This window comes from Epinephelus lanceolatus, chromosome 9 (genome assembly GCF_041903045.1).
Source record: "Epinephelus lanceolatus isolate andai-2023 chromosome 9, ASM4190304v1, whole genome shotgun sequence".
In the NCBI taxonomy this organism is placed as follows: Eukaryota; Metazoa; Chordata; class Actinopteri; order Perciformes; family Serranidae; genus Epinephelus; species Epinephelus lanceolatus.
In genome coordinates this window covers 7,388,177-7,409,023 of record NC_135742.1, presented here as the reverse complement: position 1 = coordinate 7,409,023, position 20,847 = coordinate 7,388,177, and the positions used below count along the sequence as shown (strand labels likewise).

The 20,847-nt window shown below is 41.3% G+C and overlaps 4 protein-coding genes across 4 annotated transcripts; all 4 read left to right on the top strand.

Annotated features, from left to right (window-relative positions):
- The first annotated feature begins 1,123 nt into the window (after nt 1-1,123).
- Nucleotides 1,124-5,998, top strand: LOC144464237 (nuclear factor 7, brain-like). Its single transcript, XM_078170498.1, has one exon. The coding sequence runs from the start codon at nt 1,268-1,270 to the stop codon at nt 2,693-2,695; it is 1,428 nt and encodes a 475-aa protein (XP_078026624.1). The 5' UTR covers nt 1,124-1,267; the 3' UTR covers nt 2,696-5,998.
- A 134-nt stretch (nt 5,999-6,132) lies between these two features.
- Nucleotides 6,133-8,313, top strand: LOC144464238 (nuclear factor 7, brain-like). The gene has a single exon (XM_078170499.1). It carries the CDS (start codon nt 6,384-6,386, stop codon nt 7,809-7,811), a length of 1,428 nt encoding a protein of 475 aa, XP_078026625.1. The 5' UTR covers nt 6,133-6,383; the 3' UTR covers nt 7,812-8,313.
- A 2,887-nt stretch (nt 8,314-11,200) lies between these two features.
- LOC144464235 (nuclear factor 7, brain-like) lies at nt 11,201-16,075 on the top strand. Its single transcript, XM_078170496.1, has one exon. The coding sequence runs from the start codon at nt 11,345-11,347 to the stop codon at nt 12,770-12,772; it is 1,428 nt and encodes a 475-aa protein (XP_078026622.1). The 5' UTR covers nt 11,201-11,344; the 3' UTR covers nt 12,773-16,075.
- A 134-nt stretch (nt 16,076-16,209) lies between these two features.
- LOC144464236 (nuclear factor 7, brain-like) lies at nt 16,210-18,309 on the top strand. The gene has a single exon (XM_078170497.1). The coding sequence runs from the start codon at nt 16,461-16,463 to the stop codon at nt 17,886-17,888; it is 1,428 nt and encodes a 475-aa protein (XP_078026623.1). The 5' UTR covers nt 16,210-16,460; the 3' UTR covers nt 17,889-18,309.
- The last annotated feature ends 2,538 nt before the right edge of the window (nt 18,310-20,847 follow it).

The window sequence follows — 20,847 nt, the reverse complement described above, 5'->3', positions numbered from 1 at the left end:
TTGCTATTTTGGCAGGAAGTGTAATGGTGACGAGGAAAGAAGCCTATAGCAGTGATCCAGGAATGCAGGAATGGGACAGCATCTCACAGTCCCACTGTTACACCAGTCCCTATTCAAGGCTCTGAATATGTCTTCCACCACTACTCTTGATGTACATCTACATAACTTCACTTTAAGTGTGTTTATGTCCATGTGCTTTTTCACTTGTAGTCCAAGTTAGTAAGTGGCTCTTTTAAATGTCCAGTCTCTCTTGTCCTCTGCTCGGAGGATAAGGAGCTCCCAGACCTCATCATCTCCCTAGTTTTTCAAGTTAGCTGCTAACTGCTAGTTGCTGCTTTTTAATTCTCTCAGCACTGGGTTGCACACAAAATGTTGTCAAAACATTACACCTGTCCTGTCCTGCTGGTTGTCCTGGTACACAGACACTGATCTGCTGCCGACCTTTTGCCGAGACATCTCTGTCGCCCCATTTCGTGATCGTATCTCTGATAAAGCACAACGAGGTGAAATAATAACGCGAAATCCCCCCCTTGAACAGGCAGTGTAACAGGGACTGAAGAAGCAACCAAAACATACCGAAAACATAACCTCGTTGGCTGAGGTAATAAAGCATTACATACTGTTGAAGAGTTGTGCAACTTGTTTCATTTTGATGGAGCTGTATTGATTTTCAGACTGGTTTGTGCCTCACTGTGTGTGTTCTTAAGATTTTGAAAACTGTGATTCCTGTCAGTGCAGGTGAAGAGTGCTATATATTTAGATCAACTGAATGAAATGAACACAGTTCATTTCTTGTTGGCTGAAAAATAATAAATGTTGTAAAACTGGTTTAGTGTCACTCAGCCTGTTGAAATGTTCATTCCTCTGTAGACTAAAACACTACAGTCCTCTGCTTGTTTGTGGCATTTTGTGAACATTTCTGTTCTTTATTCAGTGAAACAAAACATACAAAGTCATATTTTTTTACACATTTTGCAGTGTACCCCTACAGGGAAACTATCCTGTATCAGGAAGAATATATTCAGCTCTGAAACACATTGTCACACCTCCATCTGCTGGTGACTAATGTACACAGCAACATTTCCCTGTGACAGACACAAGTGAAAATGAAAGTAGATTTTTACACTGTCAGTCAGAGCTGAGACGCCATTACAGGGTGTGAGATCTCTGCTGGAAAACACACGTTTGGAGTATTTGAAGTAATCAGACAAAGAGACAGTAACTCGGTGAGTTTTGCTTTTGAAAGACTATTTAGATATTGAGACAAATGGCTGAAAAAATTGCTCTTGTTGAAAGTTTTCTGAGCTGCCATGTGTGTTCAGAGACTTTCAGAGATCCTGTGACTCTGAACTGCAACCACAGCTTCTGTTCAAGCTGCCTGCAAAAATTCTGGGAACAAGCTAAAAACAAAAACTGTCCCATTTGTAAAAGAAAATCCTCAAAGGAATTCCCAGATGTGAACTTTACACTGAAGGAACTGGCTGACTCCTTTGCTGGGAGACAGAAAGCTGGCTCATCTGAGACAGAAAAAGGAGAGAAGAAGGTGGAGGTGGTGTGTAGTAAACATCAAGAAGAGCCTAGGTTGTTCTGTATGGATGAAGATAGAGCTGTGTGTCCTGTCTGTGAGTTTTCTCTCCACCACGGTCACAAGGTGGTTCCTATAGAAGAAGCAGTCAGTGAGCTGAAGGACCAGCTGAAATGTGACTTAAAGTCTCTGCAGGACAAGAGGGACAAATACAAACAAGTGGAGGAAACATACAATGAAGTGATTGAACACTCCAAGAAGCAGCTGTTGTCCACAGAGAGGCAGATCAGAGCAGAGTTCAACAAGCTCCATCAGTTCCTGAAAGAGGAAGAGGAATGCAGACTGGCAGCTGTGAGGGAGGAAGAGGAGCAGAAGGGGAAGACTATCAGCAGAGAGATGAAGATGACTGAGGAGCAGATCTCCTCTCTGTCACACAGTATCTGTGCTGTTGAAGAAGAGCTGCAGAAACACAAGGTGCCATTCCTCAGCAGTTATAAAGCCACTCAGAGCAGAGCCAGAGTCCAGTGCTCACTGTCAGATCCACAGCTGGTCTCAGGAGCGCTGATAGATGTGGCCAAACACCTGGGCAACCTGTCCTTCAGAGTCTGGGAGAAGATGAAGGACAAGGTCCACTTCAGTCCTGTCATTCTGGACCCAAACACTGCATACCCCCGTCTCTATCTGTCTGATGATCTGACCCGTGTGAGACGTGGAGACACGAAGCAGCAGCTTCCTGACAATCCAGAGAGATTCACTCAGTATTCAGATGTTCTGGGCTCTGAGGGCTTCAGCTCAGGGAAACACAGCTGGGAGGTGGAGGTGGGAGACCATCCTCGCTGGATTTTGGGTTTGGCCAAAGAGGCAGTTGACAGGAAGGGAAAGATATCTACTTCACCAAAATATGGAAATTGGTGTTTATGTTATGATGATGGTAAATACACTAATGTTGTTGGTAAGACTGTCACAGTGAAGAAGAGTCTCCAGAGGATCAGAGTCCAGCTAGACTATGACAGGGGGGAGGTGTCCTTCTACGATCCTGAAGACATGACTCACATCTGCACTCACAGAGACGATTTCACTGAGAAACTCTTCCCATATTTCAATATTGGAAAGGCTGGTGATGCTAAAACTGCTGATATCAAAATGTGTCAAAGTGAGATTTCTCTGTGATGTTCAGACATGTTGGTGTTAGTGAAGACTTTACTCTGACTTCACTGTCTGTCCAGATCTCACTGAAATAATCAAGACAATCAACAGTTAAACCAGTAAAAGATTCATGTGCTCAATACTCAAACTGCATTACATCATCAGGTTATAAACTCTCATACAGGTACAGATCAATTTATTAACCTGGTTATCATCATCTTGTGTTTAATCAGATCATAATATAACAAACACTGTATCCACTTCACCAGATTTGTTGTTGAGGGTTAGAGAAATTAAGATTTTCACTGTAGATTTGTTTCTTTAAACACGTTGAGTCAGTCAGCAGGACTGTATAATGCTGACACAGTGTATGAAGAGTGCAGAGATGGAGAAGTGTTTCCAAGAAGAAAACATGGTTTAAGAAATGTTTTCACTGTTACATTTTAATAATTATATAACCTACTTAATGCAGTTTTCAGGGACAACATGCTCACATGTGCATGATGTCATCAACATTATTGAATGTACAGTATGTATACAGGATGTGACTGCATGGACACATTTTACTTCCTGTAAACATCACAAGATGGAGACAAAGTCCACATGTTGTTCACAGCCTGCTCATTTTGAACACTGAACATTTGATTTCTGTCACTTATTTTAAGACACACCCTTGTCAATACACTTCCATCACTGCTGTGGCTCCTGATGATATTGTTGCTTCATCAGGCACCAGTTTAGTCAAATCATCTCAAAGACATTATTCGCACTGAATTATATCTCTAACATGAGTCTTTTCAGCTCTTAACAGGCCGACATTTATTTTGTGCTGCTGTACCATCATCAAGATCCAAGATACAGATTCACACTGACTTTAAACATGTTTCATTTTGTGCAACTTTCTTTTTCCTTCTTGTCTTTTCTGCTGGTGTCACAGAAAAACTCAACTGCTCAATAAAACACAGAACAGAAGTACAAACAGGGCAACATGAGTCTCTGTATTAGTCCAGTTTTTCTTTCCTCCCATTAAACACACAAACATTTCACTGTTAAAATACAAAGCAGCGACATCATCATGACCGACACTAGCAACAGTGGGATCACATCAATGGAGTGGTACTGAATCCAGGACATCTTGTAGGAGTGGGTCTTTAAGTGAGCAGCTCCCTTGTGTCTCATGACAAACTGGATCCAGAACATGGCTCGGTCCAGAGGCTTCATGGGCTGGTCTCTGTGCAGCCTGGAGAGCTCCTGCATCTTCTCCCTGTGGGACGGCTCATAAAGCACCGCCTTCACCGCCTCCAGGAAGTTGTCTGTGTTCAACATGCCAATGTCCAGCACTTTGCCAACGCCCCTGGCTCTCATCCTGAACAGGTCATCATCCTGGTCAAACATCAGAGGGAGGCTGATGATGGGAACTCCATGGTAGATGGCCTCTTCACGTCCAAGTCAAGTCAACTTCTTATATATATAAAACCAAATATCACAGATCACAAAACAGACTCATAAAACAGATCACTGTCACTGCAGCTTGAACATTTCACTACATTTATTGAAACAAGTGACCAAACAGAGACATGTTAGTGAGAATTTGAAGAACATTCCTGATGGTTATAAGAGACGTGCTGCCATGTTGGAAGAGAACTGAACTGAAATTTGACCATGTAGCTGTATCTTAATGGACTATTCAACATTTAATCAACGTGGATGAAATAACCACAGTCACACTGATGTGTTAGCAGAGCATGTTTCCTGTTGCATGATCCTGTTGTTGAACTGGTTTAGTGTCAGTCAGCCTGTTGAGATGTTCAGCTCCCTGTTTCATGTTTATGGTGTTTTTATGAGCTGTAGAAATTAAATTCTTTAGTAAGTAGACATAGAAAATACCCCCCATTATTAAGATGATGTTCTTTTGTTTGTTTTCCTACAGATACATGTGCAAAGAATTTGCTTTGTATTGTACAGTCAAAAAACATCCTGACACCATCTGCTGGTGATGAAATGACAAAGCAGCATTTCCTCCTAATAATTCACCCTGTGACAGAGCTGAGTACAAATTCTTTTCTGACACTGTTGAACAGAGCTGAGACGTTACATTTCAATGAGGACTGTCAGTTCTCAGAATACAGGACTCCTGTCTGTCCCCACAGTTAAAAAGTAATCATCAGGTCACAGGGCCCTTTCCTATCAGGCCCCCATCCTCTGGAGTAAGCTCTGTCTGTCCCAGGAGAGGGCTCCCTCCTCAGTCGCTCTAACTGAGGTTTCTCTCATTTTGTCCTGGTTATGATTCTTTTCAGGAGTTTTTCCTGATCTGATTCATCTCAGGACAGAGGGTGGCATAAGCTGCACAGATTGTGAAGCCCCTTGGGAAGATTTATGATTTGTGATATTAGGTTATTTATAGAATATTGACTTAACTTGACTTGAGGGTTGAATTTAAAACTAATCATGTAGCTGTATTTTACTGGAGTACGACACATTTAATCAAACTACATGTAATAAACACAGTCATACTGATGTGTTGGCAGAACATGTTTCCTGTTGGCTGAAAAACAAATATGTTGTTCAGCTGGTTTAGTGTCAGTGAGCCTGTTGAAGTGTTCAGTCCTCACTGGAGGAATAAAGAAAAATTACTTTGTGTTTCACTGCAGCTTTGACACTTCAGCTCATTTATTGAAATGAGTGACCGAACAGAGCGACCCAGTCACCAGAATAAATGTTGGTGTCGTATGTTTTCGTGTTTTGTGATTTGTAACGTCATTTGTATCAGATAAGTTGAAACTTGGGGCGTCGGTGGCTTAGTGGTAGAGCAGGTGCCCCATGTACAAGGCTGTTGCCACAGCGGCCTGGGTTCAACTCCAGACTGTGGCCCTTTGCTGCATGTCACTCCCCCTCTCCCCCACTTCACGCTTGTGTGTCCTATCTAATAAAGGCTAAAAATGCTCCAAAAAATATCTTTAAAAAAAAGATAAGTTGAAACTTTACATTTTGCTCATCTGGGTCTGGCCCCACGCTACATAGCAAACATGTTGACCCCATATGAGGCAGTTCGCAGCCTGAGAGCCTCAGGTGGGGCCTTTCTGGCAACATTAGGTTAGACAAAGACGAGATCTTATTTTGATTGTTCCTTTCCTCTGGGATTTTCTTAGGGTCATAGTAGACTGACTTTGTAATTATCTGAAACGTAAACATTTAACCATGTACCTGTATTTTAATGGAGTACCACATGTTTATTAAACTGGATGATATAAACACAGTCACACTGATGTGTTAGCAGAGCATGTTTCCTGATACATGTTGACTTAAAAATAAAACTGTGAAACATCAGCTTTAGGAGATAAATTATTTATGAAGTAGACTTGAAACAAAAGACATTTTATTTATTTTTTTTTTCCAGATGCATGTGCAATGAAATTGTATTTTAGTGACTGAAGAGTGAAATATTTACCTTTGAAAAAACATCCCGACACCATCTGCTGGTGACTGAATGACATGGCAGCATCCCTTCCTGATTATTCACACTGTGACAGAGGTGAGTACAAATGAAAGTAGATTGAAAGTAGATTTTGACATTGTTGATCAGAGCTGAGATGCCATTACAGGGTGTGAGATCGCTGCTGGAAAACACACATCTGGAGTATTTAAAACAGTCAAATGAAGGGACAGTAAATCGGTGAGTCTTGTTTTTGAAATAATTTCGATACCAAGACAAATGGCTGACAATACTGCTCTCCTCCAAAGTTTCCTGAGCTGCCACGTGTGTTCAGAGACTTTCAGAGATCCTGTGTCTCTGAGCTGCAACCACAGCTTCTGTTCAAGCTGCCTGCAAAAATTCTGGGAACAAGCTGAAAGCAAAAACTGTCCCCTTTGTAAAAGAAAATCCTCAAAGACTGATCCATTAGTGAACTTTACACTGAAGGACCTGGCTGACTCCTTTGCTGGGAGACAGAAAGCTGGCTCATCTGAGACAGAAAAAGGAGAGAAGAAGGAGGAGGTGGTGTGTAGTAAACATCAAGAAGAGCCTAGATTGTTCTGTATGGATGAAGATAGAGCTGTGTGTCCTGTCTGTGAGTTTTCTCTCCACCAGAGTCACAAGGTGGTTCCTATAGAAGAAGCAGTCAGTGAGCTGAAGGACCAGCTGAAATGTGACTTAAAGTCTCTGCAGGACAAGAGGGACAAATACAAACAAGTGGAGGAAACATACAATGAAGTGATTGAACACTCCAAGAAGCAGCTGTTGTCCACAGAGAGGCAGATCAGAGCAGAGTTCAACAAGCTCCATCAGTTCCTGAAAGAGGAAGAGGAGTGCAGACTGGCAGCTGTGAGGGAGGAAGAGGAGCAGAAGGGGAAGACTATCAGCAGAGAGATGGAGATGATTGAGGAGCAGATCTCCTCTCTGTCTCACAGTATCTGTGCTGTTGAAGAAGAGCTGCAGAAACACAAGGTGCCATTCCTCAGCAGTTATAAAGCCACTCAGAGCAGAGCCAGAGTCCAGTGCTCACTGTCAGATCCACAGCTGGTCTCAGGAGCGCTGATAGATGTGGCCAAACACCTGGGCAACCTGTCCTTCAGAGTCTGGGAGAAGATGAAGGACAAGGTCCACTTCAGTCCTGTCATTCTGGACCCAAACACTGCACACCCCCGTCTCTATCTGTCTGATGATCTGACCAGTGTGAGACAGGGAGACACAAAGCAGCAGCTTCCTGACAATCCAGAACGATTCACTCAGTATTCAGATGTTCTGGGCTCTGAGGGCTTCAGCTCAGGGAAACACAGCTGGGAGGTGGAGGTGGGAGACCATCCTCACTGGATGTTGGGTTTGGCCAAAGAGTCACTTGACAGGAAAGGAGAGATAGATGCTTCACCAGAATATGGAAATTGGTGTTTATGTTATGAAGATGGAAAATACACTGATGTTGTTGGTGAGACTGTCACAGTGAAGAAGAGTCTCCAGAGGATCAGAGTCCAGCTGGACTATGACAGGGGGGAGGTGTCCTTCTACGACCCTGAAGACATGACTCACATCTGCACTCACAGAGACACTTTCGCTGAGAAACTCTTCCCATGTTTCTTTATTGGAAAGGCTGGTGATGCTAAAACTGCTGATATCAAAATGTGTCAAAGTGAGATTTCTCTGTGATGTTCAGACATGTTGGTGTTAGTGAAGACTTTACTCTGACTTCACTGTTTGTCCAGATCTCACTGAAATAATCAAGACAATCAACAGTTAAACCAGAAAAAGATTCATGTGCTCAATACTCAAACTGCATTACATCATCAGGTTATAAACTCTCATACAGGTACAGATCAATTTATTAACCTGGTTATCATCATCTTGTGTTTAATCAGATCATAATATAACAAACACTGTATCCACTTCACCAAATATTTTGTTTGCAGCTTTGTGATTCTTTACTTTTATTGTAATCAGTTTTTAAAAGTTGTTTTTCTTAACTGTCTGAAATGATTTATTGATTGTTTTCATGCAACCATGTCATAATGAATTTAGTTTTATTGTCTTCAGCCAAAATGTATAAACATGATGAGTCCTGCTTTTGATATTCTGCTTAATTTTTCAGGTATTTTTCATTAATATTTGGCTCATGTTGTTTTGTAAATACTCTTTGTTGTCTTTTAAGAAACAGCTGAAAACATGAGGAATAAAGCATGGTATATTGAAGAAGAGTTGTGCAGTTTGTTTCATTATGACGGAGTTGTATTGATTCTCACACTCACTGTGTGTGTGTGTGTGTGTGTGTGTGTGTGTATGTGTGTGTGTGTGTGTGTGTGTGTTTTCGTTCCTAAAATTAGAAACAGTCAGTGTTATGGCTGTATGTGTTCCTGTGCTGTTGTTCTTGTCTCCTCTCCTGTAGCTCCGTCCAGGTGTGCTGTATTACCTAAGGAGGTGCAGCTGGCCTGAGAAGGAGGAGCTGAGGAGCTCCTGTGGCAGCAGCAGAGGAGGAGTGGATTTATGTTTATGAACCCCTTTGGTTTGATTGTTTTAATGGTGTCTTATGTGGCTGATTTGGGTCAGTGGTAAAGTGTTGTTCACCTCACGAGTGGAAGATAACACTCAGATATCACATTTAAAAGATGGTCAAACTTTACCCTCCTACAACTTTACTGCATCATTATAAAGTCTAAAAAGTTCAGTTCAGAGTTCAGCAAAAGAGTCAAAGATAATAATTTACCATAATCTCAAGAAATATTTTTTGATTCACTTTCCTAATAAATCAAACCAGCAGAATCATCACAGCTATAACCTACTTAATGCAGTTTACAGGGACAACGTGCTGAAAGGGTGTGATTGCATGGACACATTTTACTTCCTGTAAACGTCACAAGATGGAGACAACGTCCACATGTTGTTCACAGCCTGCTCATTTTCAACACTGAACATTTGATTTCTGTCACTTATTCGTATGCATATTATTGTTTGCAGCACAGTTTGATCAACAGTAGCTCCTCTTGGCAGTTTCTGATAGATTTTCCTTTTAAGTCACACCCTTTGTCAATACACTTCCATCACTGCTGTGGCTCCTGATGTTGTTGCTTCATCAGGCACCAATTTAGTCAAATCATTTCAAGGACATTATTCAGATTGAATTATATTCATAAGATATCTTTCGGAAAAGGAGAACCTAAAATTAACCTAACCTCACCTAACTGAAATCCAGAGATCCCTGAGGCTGATCCCTGAGGTACCTGATGGTGTACTGTAAGACATACAGATGGAAGCCATGCTTTTCATATGGTGACTCTAAATTGTCCGTAGGTGTGAATGTGAGTGTGAATGGTTGTCTGTCTCTATGTGTCAGCCCTGTGATAGTCTGGTGACCTGTCCAGGGTGAACCCTGCCTCTCGCCCAGTGTCAGCTGGGATAGGCTCCAGCCCCCCCGCGACCCTCAAGAGGATAAGCAGTTATGAAAATGGATGGGTGGATAATAATTATAATGCACTTTTATTTATAGGTGCCTTTCAAAGCACTGGAGGACACCTTACAAGACACTGTTAAAAAACACAAGCAGCAATTTATCTATACTAGATCAAACAATTCTGTTATATACAACAAAAGTTAATAAAATACCTACACCAAAATCCTTATTATAAATGCCGTTAAAAAATATCATTATAAAACAAAACAAGAGACAATAACTAAACACAGTACCTCATACAACACAAGGACAAACAGTCATACAACAGAAAGGTCACATTGGCATAACAATATTCCAAACTAGCTCAACTGCATCAAGTACAAGTTGACAAAATCAAAAGAAAGAAAAAAAGAAAAATATAAGAAAATACAAGGCGTTGTTGAAGAGATCAGAGTAGAGACCCATCACTCTTCATCACACCTCCTCAGCTTCAATAAACCTTCCCCAGCTATCTAAGTGACCTTGGTTATATGTATAATATCCTTCCAAAATAAAGTGGTGTTAATGGAAGCCCTTAAATCTTTCCCTTACCATATTAGTAAGGAAATATTTGTCTCAACAAAATTAGACCAAAATGGTACAGCAGCAGCAGGAGTACTAATAACACCTTTTAGAAATAATATACATATGGTACGGTTACATTATATTGTGTTCTATTCTATTCCATTCTATTCTATTCTATTATATCATATCATGTTCTATTTTAAATGTCCTGTCTCTCTTGTCCTCTGCTCGGAGGATAAGGAGCTCCCAGACCTCATCATCTCCCTAGTTTTTCAAGTTAGCTGCTAACTGCTACTTGCTGCTTTTTAATTCTCCCAGCACTGGGTTGCACACAAAATGTTGTCAAAACATTACACCTGTCCTGTCCTGTTGGTTGTCCTGGTACACAGACACTGATCTGCTGCCAACCTTTTGCCGAGACATCTCTGTCGCCCCATTTCGTGATCGTATCTCTGATAAAGCACAACGAGGCGAAATAACAACGCGAAATCCCCCCCTTGAACAGGCAGTGTAACAGGGACTGAAGAAGCAACCAAAACATACCGAAAACATAACCTCGTTGGCTGAGGTAATAAAGCATTACATACTGTTGAAGAGTTGTGCAACTTGTTTCATTTTGATGGAGCTGTATTGATTTTCAGACTGGTTTGTGCCTCACTGTGTGTGTTCTTAAGATTTTGAAAACTGTGATTCCTGTCAGTGCAGGTGAAGAGTGCTATATATTTAGACCAACTGAATGAAATGAACACAGTTCATTTCTTGTTGGCTGAAAAATAATAAATGTTGTAAAACTGGTTTAGTGTCACTCAGCCTGTTGAAATGTTCATTCCTCTGTAGACTAAAACACTACAGTCCTCTGCTTGTTTGTGGCATTTTGTGAACATTTCTGTTCTTTATTCAGTGAAACAAAACATACAAAGTCATATTTTTTTACACATTTTGCAGTGTACCCCTACAGGGAAACTATCCTGTATCAGGAAGAATATATTCAGCTCTGAAACACATTGTCACACCTCCATCTGCTGGTGACTAATGTACACAGCAACATTTCCCTGTGACAGACACAAGTGAAAATGAAAGTAGATTTTTACACTGTCAGTCAGAGCTGAGACGCCATTACAGGGTGTGAGATCTCTGCTGGAAAACACACGTTTGGAGTATTTGAAGTAATCAGACAAAGAGACAGTAACTCGGTGAGTTTTGCTTTTGAAAGACTATTTAGATATTGAGACAAATGGCTGAAAAAATTGCTCTTGTTGAAAGTTTCCTGAGCTGCCATGTGTGTTCAGAGACTTTCAGAGATCCTGTGTCTCTGAGCTGCAACCACAGCTTCTGTTCAAGCTGCCTGCAAAAATTCTGGGAACAAGCTAAAAACAAAAACTGTCCCATTTGTAAAAGAAAATCCTCAAAGGAATTCCCAGATGTGAACTTTACACTGAAGGAACTGGCTGACTCCTTTGCTGGGAGACAGAAAGCTGGCTCATCTGAGACAGAAAAAGGAGAGAAGAAGGTGGAGGTGGTGTGTAGTAAACATCAAGAAGAGCCTAGGTTGTTCTGTATGGATGAAGATAGAGCTGTGTGTCCTGTCTGTGAGTTTTCTCTCCACCAGAGTCACAAGGTGGTTCCTATAGAAGAAGCAGTCAGTGAGCTGAAGGACCAGCTGAAATGTGACTTAAAGTCTCTGCAGGACAAGAGGGACAAATACAAACAAGTGGAGGAAACATACAATGAAGTGATTGAACACTCCAAGAAGCAGCTGTTGTCCACAGAGAGGCAGATCAGAGCAGAGTTCAACAAGCTCCATCAGTTCCTGAAAGAGGAAGAGGAATGCAGACTGGCAGCTGTGAGGGAGGAAGAGGAGCAGAAGGGGAAGACTCTCAGCAGAGAGATGAAGATGACGGAGGAGCAGATCTCCTCTCTGTCACACAGTATCTGTGCTGTTGAAGAAGAGCTGCAGAAACACAAGGTGCCATTCCTCAGCAGTTATAAAGCCACTCAGAGCAGAGCCAGAGTCCAGTGCTCACTGTCAGATCCACAGCTGGTCTCAGGAGCGCTGATAGATGTGGCCAAACACCTGGGCAACCTGTCCTTCAGAGTCTGGGAGAAGATGAAGGACAAGGTCCACTTCAGTCCTGTCATTCTGGACCCAAACACTGCATACCCCCGTCTCTATCTGTCTGATGATCTGACCCGTGTGAGACGTGGAGACACGAAGCAGCAGCTTCCTGACAATCCAGAGAGATTCACTCAGTATTCAGATGTTCTGGGCTCTGAGGGCTTCAGCTCAGGGAAACACAGCTGGGAGGTGGAGGTGGGAGACCATCCTCGCTGGATTTTGGGTTTGGCCAAAGAGGCAGTTGACAGGAAGGGAAAGATATCTACTTCACCAAAATATGGAAATTGGTGTTTATGTTATGATGATGGTAAATACACTAATGTTGTTGGTAAGACTGTCACAGTGAAGAAGAGTCTCCAGAGGATCAGAGTCCAGCTAGACTATGACAGGGGGGAGGTGTCCTTCTACGATCCTGAAGACATGACTCACATCTGCACTCACAGAGACGATTTCACTGAGAAACTCTTCCCATATTTCAATATTGGAAAGGCTGGTGATGCTAAAACTGCTGATATCAAAATGTGTCAAAGTGAGATTTCTCTGTGATGTTCAGACATGTTGGTGTTAGTGAAGACTTTACTCTGACTTCACTGTCTGTCCAGATCTCACTGAAATAATCAAGACAATCAACAGTTAAACCAGTAAAAGATTCATGTGCTCAATACTCAAACTGCATTACATCATCAGGTTATAAACTCTCATACAGGTACAGATCAATTTATTAACCTGGTTATCATCATCTTGTGTTTAATCAGATCATAATATAACAAACACTGTATCCACTTCACCAGATTTGTTGTTGAGGGTTAGAGAAATTAAGATTTTCACTGTAGATTTGTTTCTTTAAACACGTTGAGTCAGTCAGCAGGACTGTATAATGCTGACACAGTGTATGAAGAGTGCAGAGATGGAGAAGTGTTTCCAAGAAGAAAACATGGTTTAAGAAATGTTTTCACTGTTACATTTTAATAATTATATAACCTACTTAATGCAGTTTTCAGGGACAACATGCTCACATGTGCATGATGTCATCAACATTATTGAATGTACAGTATGTATACAGGATGTGACTGCATGGACACATTTTACTTCCTGTAAACATCACAAGATGGAGACAAAGTCCACATGTTGTTCACAGCCTGCTCATTTTGAACACTGAACATTGGATTTCTGTCACTTATTTTAAGACACACCCTTGTCAATACACTTCCATCACTGCTGTGGCTCCTGATGATATTGTTGCTTCATCAGGCACCAGTTTAGTCAAATCATCTCAAAGACATTATTCGCACTGAATTATATCTCTAACATGAGTCTTTTCAGCTCTTAACAGGCCGACATTTATTTTGTGCTGCTGTACCATCATCAAGATCCAAGATACAGATTCACACTGACTTTAAACATGTTTCATTTTGTGCAACTTTCTTTTTCCTTCTTGTCTTTTCTGCTGGTGTCACAGAAAAACTCAACTGCTCAATAAAACACAGAACAGAAGTACAAACAGGGCAACATGAGTCTCTGTATTAGTCCAGTTTTTCTTTCCTCCCATTAAACACACAAACATTTCACTGTTAAAATACAAAGCAGCGACATCATCATGACCGACACTAGCAACAGTGGGATCACATCAGTGGAGTGGTACTGAATCCAGGACATCTTGTAGGAGTGGGTCTTTAAGTGAGCAGCTCCCTTGTGTCTCATGACAAACTGGATCCAGAACATGGCTCGGTCCAGAGGCTTCATGGGCTGGTCTCTGTGCAGCCTGGAGAGCTCCTGCATCTTCTCCCTGTGGGACGGCTCATAAAGCACCGCCTTCACCGCCTCCAGGAAGTTGTCTGTGTTCAACATGCCAATGTCCAGCACTTTGCCAACGCCCCTGGCTCTCATCCTGAACAGGTCATCATCCTGGTCAAACATCAGAGGGAGGCTGATGATGGGAACTCCATGGTAGATGGCCTCTTCACGTCCAAGTCAAGTCAACTTCTTATATATATAAAACCAAATATCACAGATCACAAAACAGACTCATAAAACAGATCACTGTCACTGCAGCTTGAACATTTCACTACATTTATTGAAACAAGTGACCAAACAGAGACATGTTAGTGAGAATTTGAAGAACATTCCTGATGGTTATAAGAGACGTGCTGCCATGTTGGAAGAGAACTGAACTGAAATTTGACCATGTAGCTGTATCTTAATGGACTATTCAACATTTAATCAACGTGGATGAAATAACCACAGTCACACTGATGTGTTAGCAGAGCATGTTTCCTGTTGCATGATCCTGTTGTTGAACTGGTTTAGTGTCAGTCAGCCTGTTGAGATGTTCAGCTCCCTGTTTCATGTTTATGGTGTTTTTATGAGCTGTAGAAATTAAATTCTTTAGTAAGTAGACATAGAAAATACCCCCCATTATTAAGATGATGTTCTTTTGTTTGTTTTCCTACAGATACATGTGCAAAGAATTTGCTTTGTATTGTACAGTCAAAAAACATCCTGACACCATCTGCTGGTGATGAAATGACAAAGCAGCATTTCCTCCTAATAATTCACCCTGTGACAGAGCTGAGTACAAATTCTTTTCTGACACTGTTGAACAGAGCTGAGACGTTACATTTCAATGAGGACTGTCAGTTCTCAGAATACAGGACTCCTGTCTGTCCCCACAGTTAAAAAGTAATCATCAGGTCACAGGGCCCTTTCCTATCAGGCCCCCATCCTCTGGAGTAAGCTCTGTCTGTCCCAGGAGAGGGCTCCCTCCTCAGTCGCTCTAACTGAGGTTTCTCTCATTTTGTCCTGGTTATGATTCTTTTCAGGAGTTTTTCCTGATCTGATTCATCTCAGGACAGAGGGTGGCATAAGCTGCACAGATTGTGAAGCCCCTTGGGAAGATTTATGATTTGTGATATTAGGTTATTTATAGAATATTGACTTAACTTGACTTGAGGGTTGAATTTAAAACTAATCATGTAGCTGTATTTTACTGGAGTACGACACATTTAATCAAACTACATGTAATAAACACAGTCATACTGATGTGTTGGCAGAACATGTTTCCTGTTGGCTGAAAAACAAATATGTTGTTCAGCTGGTTTAGTGTCAGTGAGCCTGTTGAAGTGTTCAGTCCTCACTGGAGGAATAAAGAAAAATTACTTTGTGTTTCACTGCAGCTTTGACACTTCAGCTCATTTATTGAAATGAGTGACCGAACAGAGCGACCCAGTCACCAGAATAAATGTTGGTGTCGTATGTTTTCGTGTTTTGTGATTTGTAACGTCATTTGTATCAGATAAGTTGAAACTTGGGGCGTCGGTGGCTTAGTGGTAGAGCAGGTGCCCCATGTACAAGGCTGTTGCCACAGCGGCCTGGGTTCAACTCCAGACTGTGGCCCTTTGCTGCATGTCACTCCCCCTCTCCCCCACTTCACGCTTGTGTGTCCTATCTAATAAAGGCTAAAAATGCTCCAAAAAATATCTTTAAAAAAAAGATAAGTTGAAACTTTACATTTTGCTCATCTGGGTCTGGCCCCACGCTACATAGCAAACATGTTGACCCCATATGAGGCAGTTCGCAGCCTGAGAGCCTCAGGTGGGGCCTTTCTGGCAACATTAGGTTAGACAAAGACGAGATCTTATTTTGATTGTTCCTTTCCTCTGGGATTTTCTTAGGGTCATAGTAGACTGACTTTGTAATTATCTGAAACGTAAACATTTAACCATGTACCTGTATTTTAATGGAGTACCACATGTTTATTAAACTGGATGATATAAACACAGTCACACTGATGTGTTAGCAGAGCATGTTTCCTGATACATGTTGACTTAAAAATAAAACTGTGAAACATCAGCTTTAGGAGATAAATTATTTATGAAGTAGACTTGAAACAAAAGACATTTTATTTATTTTTTTTTTCCAGATGCATGTGCAATGAAATTGTATTTTAGTGACTGAAGAGTGAAATATTTACCTTTGAAAAAACATCCCGACACCATCTGCTGGTGACTGAATGACATGGCAGCATCCCTTCCTGATTATTCACACTGTGACAGAGGTGAGTACAAATGAAAGTAGATTGAAAGTAGATTTTGACATTGTTGATCAGAGCTGAGATGCCATTACAGGGTGTGAGATCGCTGCTGGAAAACACACATCTGGAGTATTTAAAACAGTCAAATGAAGGGACAGTAAATCGGTGAGTCTTGTTTTTGAAATAATTTCGATACCAAGACAAATGGCTGACAATACTGCTCTCCTCCAAAGTTTCCTGAGCTGCCACGTGTGTTCAGAGACTTTCAGAGATCCTGTGTCTCTGAGCTGCAACCACAGCTTCTGTTCAAGCTGCCTGCAAAAATTCTGGGAACAAGCTGAAAGCAAAAACTGTCCCCTTTGTAAAAGAAAATCCTCAAAGACTGATCCATTAGTGAACTTTACACTGAAGGACCTGGCTGACTCCTTTGCTGGGAGACAGAAAGCTGGCTCATCTGAGACAGAAAAAGGAGAGAAGAAGGAGGAGGTGGTGTGTAGTAAACATCAAGAAGAGCCTAGATTGTTCTGTATGGATGAAGATAGAGCTGTGTGTCCTGTCTGTGAGTTTTCTCTCCACCAGAGTCACAAGGTGGTTCCTATAGAAGAAGCAGTCAGTGAGCTGAAGGACCAGCTGAAATGTGACTTAAAGTCTCTGCAGGACAAGAGGGACAAATACAAACAAGTGGAGGAAACATACAATGAAGTGATTGAACACTCCAAGAAGCAGCTGTTGTCCACAGAGAGGCAGATCAGAGCAGAGTTCAACAAGCTCCATCAGTTCCTGAAAGAGGAAGAGGAGTGCAGACTGGCAGCTGTGAGGGAGGAAGAGGAGCAGAAGGGGAAGACTATCAGCAGAGAGATGGAGATGATTGAGGAGCAGATCTCCTCTCTGTCTCACAGTATCTGTGCTGTTGAAGAAGAGCTGCAGAAACACAAGGTGCCATTCCTCAGCAGTTATAAAGCCACTCAGAGCAGAGCCAGAGTCCAGTGCTCACTGTCAGATCCACAGCTGGTCTCAGGAGCGCTGATAGATGTGGCCAAACACCTGGGCAACCTGTCCTTCAGAGTCTGGGAGAAGATGAAGGACAAGGTCCACTTCAGTCCTGTCATTCTGGACCCAAACACTGCACACCCCCGTCTCTATCTGTCTGATGATCTGACCAGTGTGAGACAGGGAGACACAAAGCAGCAGCTTCCTGACAATCCAGAACGATTCACTCAGTATTCAGATGTTCTGGGCTCTGAGGGCTTCAGCTCAGGGAAACACAGCTGGGAGGTGGAGGTGGGAGACCATCCTCACTGGATGTTGGGTTTGGCCAAAGAGTCAGTTGACAGGAAAGGAGAGATAGATGCTTCACCAGAATATGGAAATTGGTGTTTATGTTATGAAGATGGAAAATACACTGATGTTGTTGGTGAGACTGTCACAGTGAAGAAGAGTCTCCAGAGGATCAGAGTCCAGCTGGACTATGACAGGGGGGAGGTGTCCTTCTACGACCCTGAAGACATGACTCACATCTGCACTCACAGAGACACTTTCGCTGAGAAACTCTTCCCATGTTTCTTTATTGGAAAGGCTGGTGATGCTAAAACTGCTGATATCAAAATGTGTCAAAGTGAGATTTCTCTGTGATGTTCAGACATGTTGGTGTTAGTGAAGACTTTACTCTGACTTCACTGTTTGTCCAGATCTCACTGAAATAATCAAGACAATCAACAGTTAAACCAGAAAAAGATTCATGTGCTCAATACTCAAACTGCATTACATCATCAGGTTATAAACTCTCATACAGGTACAGATCAATTTATTAACCTGGTTATCATCATCTTGTGTTTAATCAGATCATAATATAACAAACACTGTATCCACTTCACCAAATATTTTGTTTGCAGCTTTGTGATTCTTTACTTTTATTGTAATCAGTTTTTAAAAGTTGTTTTTCTTAACTGTCTGAAATGATTTATTGATTGTTTTCATGCAACCATGTCATAATGAATTTAGTTTTATTGTCTTCAGCCAAAATGTATAAACATGATGAGTCCTGCTTTTGATATTCTGCTTAATTTTTCAGGTATTTTTCATGAATATTTGGCTCATGTTGTTTTGTAAATACTCTTTGTTGTCTTTTAAGAAACAGCTGAAAACATGAGGAATAAAGCATGGTATATTGAAGAAGAGTTGTGCAGTTTGTTTCATTATGACGGAGTTGTATTGATTCTCACACTCACTGTGTGTGTGTGTGTGTGTGTGTGTGTGTGTATGTGTGTGTGTGTGTGTGTGTGTGTTTTCGTTCCTAAAATTAGAAACAGTCAGTGTTATGGCTGTATGTGTTCCTGTGCTGTTGTTCTTGTCTCCTCTCCTGTAGCTCCGTCCAGGTGTGCTGTATTACCTAAGGAGGTGCAGCTGGCCTGAGAAGGAGGAGCTGAGGAGCTCCTGTGGCAGCAGCAGAGGAGGAGTGGATTTATGTTTATGAACCCCTTTGGTTTGATTGTTTTAATGGTGTCTTATGTGGCTGATTTGGGTCAGTGGTAAAGTGTTGTTCACCTCACGAGTGGAAGATAACACTCAGATATCACATTTAAAAGATGGTCAAACTTTACCCTCCTACAACTTTACTGCATCATTATAAAGTCTAAAAAGTTCAGTTCAGAGTTCAGCAAAAGAGTCAAAGATAATAATTTACCATAATCTCAAGAAATATTTTTTGATTCACTTTCCTAATAAATCAAACCAGCAGAATCATCACAGCTATAACCTACTTAATGCAGTTTACAGGGACAACGTGCTGAAAGGGTGTGATTGCATGGACACATTTTACTTCCTGTAAACGTCACAAGATGGAGACAACGTCCACATGTTGTTCACAGCCTGCTCATTTTCAACACTGAACATTTGATTTCTGTCACTTATTCGTATGCATATTATTGTTTGCAGCACAGTTTGATCAACAGTAGCTCCTCTTGGCAGTTTCTGATAGATTTTCCTTTTAAGTCACACCCTTTGTCAATACACTTCCATCACTGCTGTGGCTCCTGATGTTGTTGCTTCATCAGGCACCAATTTAGTCAAATCATTTCAAGGACATTATTCAGATTGAATTATATTCATAAGATATCTTTCGGAAAAGGAGAACCTAAAATTAACCTAACCTCACCTAACTGAAATCCAGAGATCCCTGAGGCTGATCCCTGAGGTACCTGATGGTGTACTGTAAGACATACAGATGGAAGCCATGCTTTTCATATGGTGACTCTAAATTGTCCGTAGGTGTGAATGTGAGTGTGAATGGTTGTCTGTCTCTATGTGTCAGCCCTGTGATAGTCTGGTGACCTGTCCAGGGTGAACCCTGCCTCTTACCCAATGTCAGCTGGGATAGGCTCCAGCCCCCCCGCGACCCTCAAGAGGATAAGCAGTTATGAAAATGGATGGGTGGATAATAATTATAATGCACTTTTATTTATAGGTGCCTTTCAAAGCACTGGAGGACACCTTACAAGACACTGTTAAAAAACACAAGCAGCAATTTATCTATACTAGATCAAACAATTCTGTTATATACAACAAAAGTTAATAAAATACCTACACCAAAATCCTTATTATAAATGCCGTTAAAAAATATCATTATAAAACAAAACAAGAGACAATAACTAAACACAGTACCTCATACAACACAAGGACAAACAGTCATACAACAGAAAGGTCACATTGGCATAACAATATTCCAAACTAGCTCAACTGCATCAAGTACAAGTTGACAAAATCAAAAGAAAGAAAAAAAGAAAAATATAAGAAAATACAAGGCGTTGTTGAAGAGATCAGAGTAGAGACCCATCACTCTTCATCACACCTCCTCAGCTTCAATAAACCTTCCCCAGCTATCTAAGTGACCTTGGTTATATGTATAATATCCTTCCAAAATAAAGTGGTGTTAATGGAAGCCCTTAAATCTTTCCCTTACCATATTAGTAAGGAAATATTTGTCTCAACAAAATTAGACCAAAATGGTACAGCAGCAGCAGGAGTACTAATAACACCTTTTAGAAATAATATACATATGGTACGGTTACATTATATTGTGTTCTATTCTATTCCATTCTATTCTATTCTATTATATCATATCATGTTCTATTTTAAATGTCCTGTCTCTCTTGTCCTCTGCTCGGAGGATAAGGAGCTCCCAGACCTCATCATCTCCCTAGTTTTTCAAGTTAGCTGCTAACTGCTACTTGCTGCTTTTTAATTCTCCCAGCACTGGGTTGCACACAAAATGTTGTCAAAACATTACACCTGTCCTGTCCTGTTGGTTGTCCTGGTACACAGACACTGATCTGCTGCCAACCTTTTGCCGAGACATCTCTGTCGCCCCATTTCGTGATCGTATCTCTGATAAAGCACAACGAGGCGAAATAACAACGCGAAATCCCCCCCTTGAACAGGCAGTGTAACAGGGACTGAAGAAGCAACCAAAACATACCGAAAACATAACCTCGTTGGCTGAGGTAATAAAGCATTACATACTGTTGAAGAGTTGTGCAACTTGTTTCATTTTGATGGAGCTGTATTGATTTTCAGACTGGTTTGTGCCTCACTG

Bases quoted from the DNA above. Each gene is read 5' to 3' on its own strand.
- LOC144464237 (XM_078170498.1), top strand. From the start codon at position 1,268: ATGGCTGAAAAAATTGCTCTTGTTGAAAGTTTTCTGAGCTGCCATGTG.
- LOC144464238 (XM_078170499.1), top strand. From the start codon at position 6,384: ATGGCTGACAATACTGCTCTCCTCCAAAGTTTCCTGAGCTGCCACGTG.
- LOC144464235 (XM_078170496.1), top strand. From the start codon at position 11,345: ATGGCTGAAAAAATTGCTCTTGTTGAAAGTTTCCTGAGCTGCCATGTG.
- LOC144464236 (XM_078170497.1), top strand. From the start codon at position 16,461: ATGGCTGACAATACTGCTCTCCTCCAAAGTTTCCTGAGCTGCCACGTG.